This window comes from Acyrthosiphon pisum, chromosome X, assembly GCF_005508785.2.
Source record: "Acyrthosiphon pisum isolate AL4f chromosome X, pea_aphid_22Mar2018_4r6ur, whole genome shotgun sequence".
Classification (NCBI taxonomy): domain Eukaryota; kingdom Metazoa; phylum Arthropoda; class Insecta; order Hemiptera; family Aphididae; genus Acyrthosiphon; species Acyrthosiphon pisum.
The window spans coordinates 15,316,746-15,327,814 of NC_042493.1; the positions used below are offsets into that span (position 1 = coordinate 15,316,746).

At 36.0% G+C, this 11,069-nt stretch overlaps 1 protein-coding gene across 1 annotated transcript in view; it reads right to left on the reverse strand.

The window, feature by feature from the left end:
- Positions 1 to 8,755, reverse strand: part of LOC100161558 — a 22,470-nt gene extending 13,715 nt beyond the window's left edge. The window contains exons 1-3 of the mRNA XM_001947367.5: positions 8,454 to 8,755; positions 2,815 to 3,426; positions 732 to 976 (exon numbers count right to left, since the gene is read on the reverse strand). Of these exons, the coding sequence (XP_001947402.2) occupies positions 732 to 976; positions 2,815 to 3,366 (797 nt within the window). The 5' untranslated portion in view covers positions 3,367 to 3,426; positions 8,454 to 8,755. The remainder of the gene's footprint in view (positions 1 to 731; positions 977 to 2,814; positions 3,427 to 8,453) is intronic.
- Positions 8,756 to 11,069: the final 2,314 nt, after the last annotated feature.

Here is an 11,069-nt window from a genome sequence, read left to right on the forward strand (position 1 = left end):
CGCTAAAATCACACGCCATCCGGACTATAGAATAGACGCGATATCTGACAATCGGCATGTTTATCATGTATTGATATATATATTATATACCTATAACGAAAATCGATTCACACAAAGGCCAACGCATGTCCATCGAATTCTACAGGCTTAGTTTAATCTTATAGACGTATATATTATAATAATGTGCTTTAATATAGTACACATAACTATACTAAACTACAACATTTCAAATAATAATGTTTTAAAATGACATAAATATGTGATCGTTATAGTTAATTAGATTTCATCAATCGTATTAAATAATTCACATTATCCTAATTCTCAATCCTTTAATGATCCACTCCGAATTCACTTAAGCTAATACGTATAGACGCAGGGGATACCACGATTGAAGAAATGGCCCATTTAATTTTTGTCCCCTTATAAAGACCCTATATTCCGAAATAAACTAAACATTTATAAATTTGAAATGTCGGTTGTCCTCGGAAATACCTTGATATTAAAGACAAATTAAAATGCTGCTCAAAATTTTCGATTTACTGTTTTATAACAAATTTCATAAGTATTTCGAGGACAGTCATCTTGTATTTTTATACACTGCCCTACTGCACTTTTGTTTTAGGGGGCAATATTTTGTTTTGATACGCCCACATAATATGACGTATAACAATGCGGAGATTACTGCATTAGCAATTGCAAACGCTGTATGCAATTGTATAGATGTATCTTACCGGTTTTGATGCGGTGGCGTGGTCGTCGACGGCGCCGCATTGGCTGGCGACGTGTTCCCTGAGCTTTCAGACTGCGCCTGCTGCCGATTTTTGTTCCGCTCTTCGTAGTCCACACACGCCTGCAATACTTCGTCCAACTGTTGTTGCAGACATTCGGCTGTGTCCCGTTGCTTGATGTTTTCCTTGTCGTCGTCCCGCCCATCTGTCAAACCACCCGACTTGTAGTTGTGCCGCTGGTAGTAGTACTATAATATATGTTTACATAATATTATACATACGTACAAAGATAATATTACAAACAAATAAATGGTTAAGTACAAAATATGTTATATTATGATGAACGTTTTTGTTTTTAATTTAAGCCTTTTGTCTTTTTATTTATTATGTAGGTAGGTATATGACATGAATGATTAATCACTTGACAAATACATCTAAATTATGGAATCCCGACGATTATTCACTATAATATGTGCGGGTTATTGGTTTATATAAAAAATTGATATTTAATGGAACTTATATTCAAATACAGAAAGCGCTAGGTCTGTTTTCTTATAGTCGAGGAAGACCAAATAATTAATAATGAAACAATGAACAATAATGTACATTGATTTAATACATATAGGTAGTAAGAGCCGGTATCCATATTATTGTATTAATGAAATAATTAAGATATGAAATGTGTATTAAAATTAATATAGGTAGGTATAATAGATCATGACAATATGTATATGCGATTTACAGAGTGAATGTTACATCTCGCACTATGTGGCCGATTATAAATACATATTTAAATTATATTTTCTAACATCCATATAGGTACAATATTGTAATAAATAATAATGGTATAGATGAGTAATAGCTAGGTACTAACTTCATTAATATAATCGAGTGATTTTCAATTTATAATTTTAAAGTCCTTTTTTAACTTGGTGATGTTTTTTTTCATACATGTTTATTGGAAATAATTGAAGAAAGTTTGGGAAAATTATATTATCTATATTGCATTTTTGAAAAATAATAAGTATAGACTATTAGACTAGCAAAACTTTAATTACCTACAATTTTTATATATATATTTTTTTTTTGTAGTATATTATGAAAAGACTTGAAAATCTTGGATTTTAGATTTTGAATTGAAGAATATTAGCGCTAGTTGCAATGGAATTATAATATCAAATAGCATATTCCTATACACGTGCCAATTGCCAGTCTACTTTTGGAATCGTGGAGATTTTCAAACCAACCACACCCTCTCTATAATTCTAAAAATCCCCCTTCTTATTTGTTACTCATAAATCAGACGCACCCACCCATTTAACATTTAGAAAGGGTGAAAATGAAGCCGATGAGTTGAATAAAAACTATATTAATATATTATGTTATAATAACTTTAAAGTTAATAACAATACTAGATAATATAGTAGAATAATCGGCATAACTATAGAGATGATTTTTTCTATGAAATATAACTATGTGCACTATAAAATATGCTATAAGTTACATCAAACTTTGAATTAAAAACCAATAAGTTCAATATATTTTTTTTATTTACTCGTTTGAATTCAGATGAACGATGTGTAAATTTGGTATACCTAGTTATGATTTGTTAAGAATAGTAATACCTATTTAAAAAAATTACTATTAAATATTATCTGTTATAGCTTATAAACTGTAACGTTTTGCTATTAGTGGCTACTCGATCTTACCTCCACTACGAGACACGCGTTTCGATGTATAACGAACGAATAATTTTAAAAGAGTCCTGTGACTCACCAAACCTCTATCACGCAGCCATACATACAACAACCCTATAACCGTTATCGACAAAATAGTCTAAATGACACGTAGTCAATCGTTACAAAATGTGTCCCTCCTATATAACAAAAAAAAAAAAAAATGCATTTCAATATTAGTCGTTCACTATTAATTTAACGGCGAGTACAAATCCCACATAATATATTTACAGACGAAAATGGGCAGATATAATAGATACCTATATATTATGAATAAAATTGTAAGTACCTCTATCTATACAACAGTTATTATCGTAATATACAAAAAAAATTAACGTGCAAAAGCTTACTTTTGAACTATTCGCGTGGTGCAGATCGTTATAGTCTTGATGATCGCCGGTGGCGTACACGACGTTTTGCACGTTTCCCAGCGGTACGTTGGCGGTCATCGGCGACGGCGACTTGGGGACATGGTGGTGATGATGGTGGTGATGATGCACCGGGAAACCGATGACGGGATTCCGGTCGTAGTAAGGGCTGGGTAGTGACAAAGGTGACGGCGGCGGTGGGGTAGTAACCGCTTCGTCCTGCGGGCGTCCGGGACGAGCGGCGATGGCGGAGACTGTGGCGTCATCGGCTTCGGTCGGCGAACCGGTGACGTTGGAAGGTACGTCCGACCGTCCGGCGCCGGTGGCCGGCGGACCCCGGTGGTGGTGCGGGTGATCGTAGCGACCTGCCGTGTCGGTGACGCCGGTCGACCACGGCGACGTCCCGCCGGGTGGTGACGTCTCGGACACCGGCACCGGTTGGTCTAACAAGGCTTCGAACCCGGTGCGATCGTGCCGCCGTTGTGGTTGCTGCAGCTGCAGCTGCAATTGCATCTGTTGCTTTTTGACGTTCATCGAGACGGCGGCGGCGGCGGCGGCGTGACTCTCTGCGTCTCGATATACAATATTTTATGCCTACAGATTGAACGACGATCATGTAATGTTATTATAATAATAGTTTATTTTATACGTGCACAATAATATTACTGTTCACGCACGATGACCAACGGCTATACATACATTATGCGACAATCATCATAATATTATGTTATAATTTATAATAAAGATCGTCTAAACTTAATAATAATAATAATAATATAATCGTAATAAAACGAAGCGCACACGCACGCATACAATGATATGATATTTAATATTACGCGTGCGCGTCTACGGTACCTAATATGTACATTTAACAATAATTACGTGTAAATATACAACGATCGAGTAGGTACGATTTATTTACAGACTTATTATACGCATGTTTAATATTATTTTATAATAATTATGATATTGATATAAGGACAATATTATACCGTACCGTATTATATAATAATACAATATTTATGTAGGGCATCGAGACTCGAGTACCGCTTGTGTGATGACGGCAATAATGATAATATTAATAATAATATAGTGTTTTGTACTAATCGTCGACGGCTTTAATTACAACAACGACAGTTGTAAATTGTAATATACAACGAGACCGATATAAATGATAAATTATAATGAATTCACCGACAACGCCCCATCGTCTTCGTGTATTATAATATATATATCTATATACGCACGGATAAAAGTGACGAGCTGAATAAGAGATAACAACAATTATAACAATTTTATTGACGACGGCGGTGCGTTTGACGACTGCTGCAATATGAACGTTGTTTTTTTATTAATTTTTTTTTTATTCGTACCTTTATAATGATGTAATCGATTGGCGAAGACGCGGCACGTTTGCTAATAATATTTTATGTCTGCATCATGCCGCGCGGCTGCCACCACTTGAGGAAAATAATATTATATTATATAGGTACATCAAAGATCAAACATATACCTAATAATTTTATACCACGGGTGCATTTCGTATGGTTTTCAGATGTCGTGAAATTTTTTTACGCAAATGTAAAAAACTTGGCAAATTGGTTTTCGATTTTTAAATTGTGCAGACACCTGCTGTAAGCTGCAATTTATAGTTCAGTGATACAATAAATTATATATCATTTTGTACATTGGTATGTGTTTTTGGTATCATAAATATAGCTTTTTCGAATTAAAAAACTTTTATTTTGTAGGTAATTGTGGAAAATCTGTCGTGACACTATTCTGTAATATGATGTTGTAATTTATATCGATAGAAAATATAGAAAATAAAAAAATTATCACACATATTATAGGTAGTTTATAGTAGGTAAGAGTGTAAGACTGTAATTTGCATACCTACTGTAATAATAATTTATAATTAAATATTACACACAGCGAGGTGGAACATTTTTTATATTTTAATTTTTAAGGTTAACTGCCTACGTTTATTTCATAAAAAAAAAACAATTACACAATACTATAACTACTATAACTATAGTAACTACAACGACATACTAGAAATACAAATACATAGGTAGGTATTATAATATATTATTACTATACTAGAGACACTTGGTAAATCATTAAAATATGTTTTACGAAGAATGAATATTTTACATTTTAAATATTCATGAACATTCATATAATAATTAAAACAGTAATTTTATAAGACGTATAATGTCTACTCGGCATTTGTTACAACAACAGTATACATACACTACGTCATATACCATCAGTATCTTTACGATAGGTCTGAAGTAACGACGTCGATAGCAAAGTAAACGACAGTGTAATATAACGCAAACAACAACGCATACATAATTAATGTGGTTAAACGACGTTAGTGAAATTACAGTACATTTTTTGTAAACGAGACACAATTAGTATATACCTCCCACAGTTCTACACGCATTATGTTATGCGTAGGCATTATAGGCACTAAAAAATATGTCTATAAGACTATAAACTGCTGCAATGCTATATTTATTATATCATAATATATGTTAAATCATATTATATCATGAAGATTGTTGCGCACAATTGATAAATTAATTATTTGGTCGTCGCCCTCGTCGGTGCTGTGATCATGATTAATTGAAAAACCACGTTGTATTAGGTACACACCGGTAGTCGGACACACGTCATGTAGTTTAATGTTGCTAGAAGACCACCCGTGTCTGTCGGTCCCCCCCGAAAACGGAACGATGGCTGCGTAGTATTCTACAATTATGAACGAACCAAAATAAGTACATAGAAACATATTTTAAGCTACCAGCGTGCACCGGGTTAATAATTAAAAATTTAGTTAAAAAATATTTTCCAAAATATACATAATATTATTCCGCATGTTTATATATTATATACAACACATAATATGCATATATTATGCTCCGGGTCTTTTTCCGCAAAAAGTTACCGTTCTAAGCTTAGCCGGAATATCGTTGGTTTGCATTGCAATAGTCGATAAGAAATATTTTCGATCATCACGTATACCAGAGCTACCGCGATCGAGTGCCAAACGATCGAATAATAATTATTGGCACGTGCTGACCTATAGCGATAATATCATTTACATATGTTCGCATATTATGTTAATGGATATACACCTAATAATATATGATTCTCGTACATAAATATACACATTATTATAATATATAGACTTGAGATTTATTATCGTTGTTACATCCGTTCAGGAATTCCCTGCAGCACATCTAGTTATTTTCAAAATGTCTTTTGTCCGCAGCGGTGGATATTATTTACCTACCTACCTAAGTATATAATTTACGTAGATATACGTATAAGACGTGTACGTAAGAACATGTTACATTCGCCACGGACGGAATTTATAACGCAGAATATATATACAAAGGACGGACAGACGCAAACGGAATTTACACATATCCGAAGTGCATATTTGTTTATTATACTGCATCCGATAAACACAATCAATTACACCTATCTACGATGTTTCAATAATGAAATGTCGATTTTTGAATCCGATTGTTGTCTGCAGTTGAATATTATAATATTGTTGCCCCGACCGTTTCTCGTAAGATTTGTTCGCGTGGGAACACTCGTCTCCGCTCTCTCACATTATGTACATTCCGGGGGGTTATTTTGATTTTCGAATATCGTTTGGGAACGCGACCATATACACGGTTTATACCTATACGTATATATTACAAAACCTCGCGGGCATTCCAGTCCGTCCGGCACACCTCCGTGTTTCGATTTTCGGGCCGTAAAGGTGGCATTTATTTATTATTTTACATTATTTATTTATTTTTGGGTTCTATATTCAGGGGCGAGGATTTAAACGCAGCGATGCGGTTCCCGGCCTGCAAGCGTTTACCACCGGAAACCCAACCTCGTCCACACGGTGCACATGCGTTTTAAAAACAATAATATTGTGAATAGGTACCACGCATAACCGTGGTAGCCACTTGTGGCTGTCGCCTATAGGCGCGAAATCAGTATGGGCCGCTTGTTCCCGCACGCATCGGCATAGTGCAACGTATATTTTGTCGGTCGCCCGATTTGTGCTAACCGGTTCGTTTTGCCGCCCCCGCATCACCCCCCCTCCCCGGCATCCGTCCCACGTGCGAGCTCGTTCTAAACAAACAAAATCGTGGGAAACATCGTCGGAGCCGATACGGGAGCAGCCGCGGCCAACGCAGACGACAAATCGTATGAAAAAAAAAAAAACGATCCGCGGATCGCAAGAATCAGCTCGAAAACCGCAACGTCGGCCGTACAAAACTGCAGCGGAAACCGAGGTAATAACAATAACAATGTGGTACAACGATCGATTGTTATTGGAATGATAAATATTATGACGTATAACTACGTAACGATGATGGTGTTGTTATTATTATATTGACATGGTCGCGAGGCGGTTTTTTATTTTTCCGGAGCAATGGCTGTTATTGTTATACATATATACCTACATAATACAACATGGCGCGATATTGTTTTTGGTGCCCGCGGTAAGTGCGAGAAAAAAATCGTTTCGAGACGGCAAACAACGCAATCCGATCTGATAGTTAATAACATAAAATATTACTGTTTTTTGCTTTTTTACAGAGGCCGTTTCGTTGTTGACCGTCCGCCTCCCGTCGTGATATATCATGTGTCACGACGATGGTAAAAAAGAGCGTTTTTTTTTTTTTTTAATGAATTTTTAATAATATGCAAAAATTAAAACCTCGCTCGACAGATTGCGTACGCTGCGTGTACCACACACTGTACACACACTTTTAGTACCACATTATGCCATATACGTATAATATTATGGTACTCGACTTTAACTCTTACAATAATAATAATAATAATAATAATATTATTATATATCGTCGTGCACGCACTAAAATAACGCGGGCCCCGTCATCACCGCACGCCTCGCCGCGGTCGTTACGACCTAAATAAATCGTGTTAAAAATAATATAGATACCTACCGGCGTTACCGTAGTAACAACTAGTTTTTACTAATTTTTTTTATATCTTACTCCGGCGGCGACGGACGCGCAATAAATAACGTTACGATCATACGCACCGCCGATGTTAAATAATAATCGATCGAACAGCGGACGATCGTGACAATAATTAGTAGTGCGGTTAAAATAACATCAAATCGATGATACAAATCGACCGCTGAAAGAGACGGCTGTGTAAGTAATAAGTGTAATGCAAGACATGTATACCTATGATAAGTCGAAAATGGAGCAGAGAGAAAAGGCGTTATGGTGGTGGCCAAAAGGGGGGCAGCGCTCGAGTCATTCGTGTCGAATCGTTTTTACGACAGCCTCAATAAATATATTATGTGTATCAATTTTCAAACACAAACCCATAATCGTACCTATTCAAAAACTATGGTTTCGTCTCGTATTATTATAGTAATACAGTAAGTGGTCGTTAAACGTTGGTTCATTTAACGTAGTTTCGTTATTACGTCGTAGGATTTCAAATCAAGTGTTCCGTTTAACAGTGTATAAAGTGACAGTTTTAGTACAACGTCGTTTATCAGATTAATATGTAAATTAATTTTAGTTTTTTATATTGTCATGCAAACGCATTTTACTTACAGTAAATGATTACAACAACGATGAATATCGTTGCGATTTACGCGGTAAACTCGCACGCGCGCGGTCCAGGAGGCGTACCCGATATAATAATTAATATTATATTATTGTCGCAGTGGTCGCGAGTCGTCGTGCAACAGCTGTCGGTCGGTTGTGTCGTCTCATGACTCGTCGGCGATTTGAACGCGCGGACAGCAACGGAAAAGCCGGAGAGTCGGCGCGGCGCGGACAGCGTGCGACTGGTGACGGACACGGTGCATCGGCGCCGTTGCTGGTTGCACACTGCTGTCCGCGGTCCGCGGTCCGCCGGTCGGCGGCGCAGCAACAAAACACCGCCGCCGACAAATATGCCTGTGAAACGCCTCTACGCGCGTGCGCGCCGCCGCCGCGGTAATAATAATATTTTCGTACCGCCGGCAAGGCAGCAGCTGCCACCGCGGACGCGACAGCCGGTCCCACGCGGCGGCCCTACGGACGACGGACGGACGTCGACGCTGGCGCTCCTCCGCTGGTATAAAAAAAATAATAATAATAACGAAGACGATCGCGGTCGGCGTCTACATTATTATTATTATTATTATTATTATTATTATATAGGTAGTGAGTGCGTGTTTGCGTGTGCGTGAGGTATGCGTGCGAGCAGTACGTGTGCGTGCGTGTGGTTGCATCCGTCACCGCTTTGTGTGCAGCGGCGGCAGCTGCGGAGATTATAGCGACGTAGTGCAATGCCGCCGCCGACGGTGCAGCCCGTCGAAGAGAGGAATTTTCGTCGTCGCTGTGTGATAATATTATTATTATTGTCGACGACCGACGACGACTGGTCGCACGGCAGACGATTTTACCAGCGAGATTGCAGGCAATTGGCACTGCGCGTGGCGCGACAAACTCGTCGACGGCGTTGGCAATATTTTCTTTTACAATATTATTGTTTAAAATATGTAATAATATTATTATATTTTCGTTATTTCCTTAATATCTACGTGATCTGTACGCGATCTTAATACCGTTACACCGCAGCTACATGACGGCTGCACAATTACCCACTTATTATATTAGGTACATGTAGGTGTGATTGGTATGAACCGTGAGGTATAAATCATAAATTAATCATAATACAATGTTGTTATGGTATTTCATCGAGAAAAAATCGAGTATCCTTCACTTGCGTTTGGAAATATTTCGATGGCAAACCACCACGACCTACAAATTGAAAGAAAATGTATTATTTTCCCCGCAAATTGTTAATTAAACAAGCGAAAAAAGAACATATATGTAACTACTAACTACGTGTTTGAATTCGATTATAATATATTGTTTTCGAAACGAATTGGCCGAGATTACGTAATCGTCGGTGATCACGAAGCAGAAATGCTAACGACGAAACGATTCGCGTTTGCTGAATAAAATAATAATGATAACGATAAATAAATAGTTTTTTTACGGACAGTATATATTATAGTCTTGTTAAACACGTTAGTGTTTGTATTGTTAATTAATTCTATTTATTTTTTATCATTTCAAGATTGGAGCCGGCATAATAAAAGTAATAATATATTCACCAATTATACCTATATAGTAAAAAACATATTTTTCACCGTCGGTATAGAAAATTCAAAGAACCTACCTATAAGAAACGCATTTGCATACGTGACCCATGTAAAATGATATGCTATATTATAGTAGGTATACCTATTACTGTTATTACTACCTATTTAAATATCCATATTATATTTATAATATTATACTCGGTGGCGAAGTCGTGAATATACATAATATATTCGTAGCCAAAAACCGAATACCTACTTTACTCTAAAAATTGAATACATATACCAATTTACTGATACATGCTAATATTATGTATATTATATGATTATATATTTAAATGTACCCAAATTTAAACATTAAATAAAACCAAAAAAATTTGAATTTAATTAACGAATAAGGATTCTACAATTGAATCAAAAAAGTTTTTACTCAATAAATTTTATAATTTTATGTAAGTATGAGTTGTGTTATGTTATATTATTGTAATAATAATTTTGTATGACCTATGAAGTCGATGAACGCTAAACATACATTTCTTACAATAATAAGTAAAATGTTCATACTATACATAAGTATATAATTTGTCAATACATCAAATGGAAAATTCCTTATTGGAATTTCGAAGCAGAAATAATGTAAAATTATAATAGTCGCATCGTGATTATCGCAATAACGAAAATAGAAAAGATTACCCATCGGTTATCGGTTTTATTGATTTGTAAACGTTGGTATATATTCTACACGTATAATATTATGGACTATAACGGTGAAAAGTTGAGCGCACGTGGTTAATGCGTAGGTATACAGTGCAGGTACTGCATAATATAGTGCGATATGTAATAATAATAAAGGTATTGCAGTATTAAGTATTAACTGTTATCATTTATCAATAAGATATTCGCAAAACAAGTACAAAAAAAAATTTGGATCATGCAATTTTTTTGGTAAAGATAATCTACCAAATTATGAAATGTTATCCTTATTTTTAATTTTAACTATTAATTTCAAGCCTCTTGGTAATTAAATAATTAACCAAGAAGATCACTGATCAATTAATTAAGGTTCATATAATAT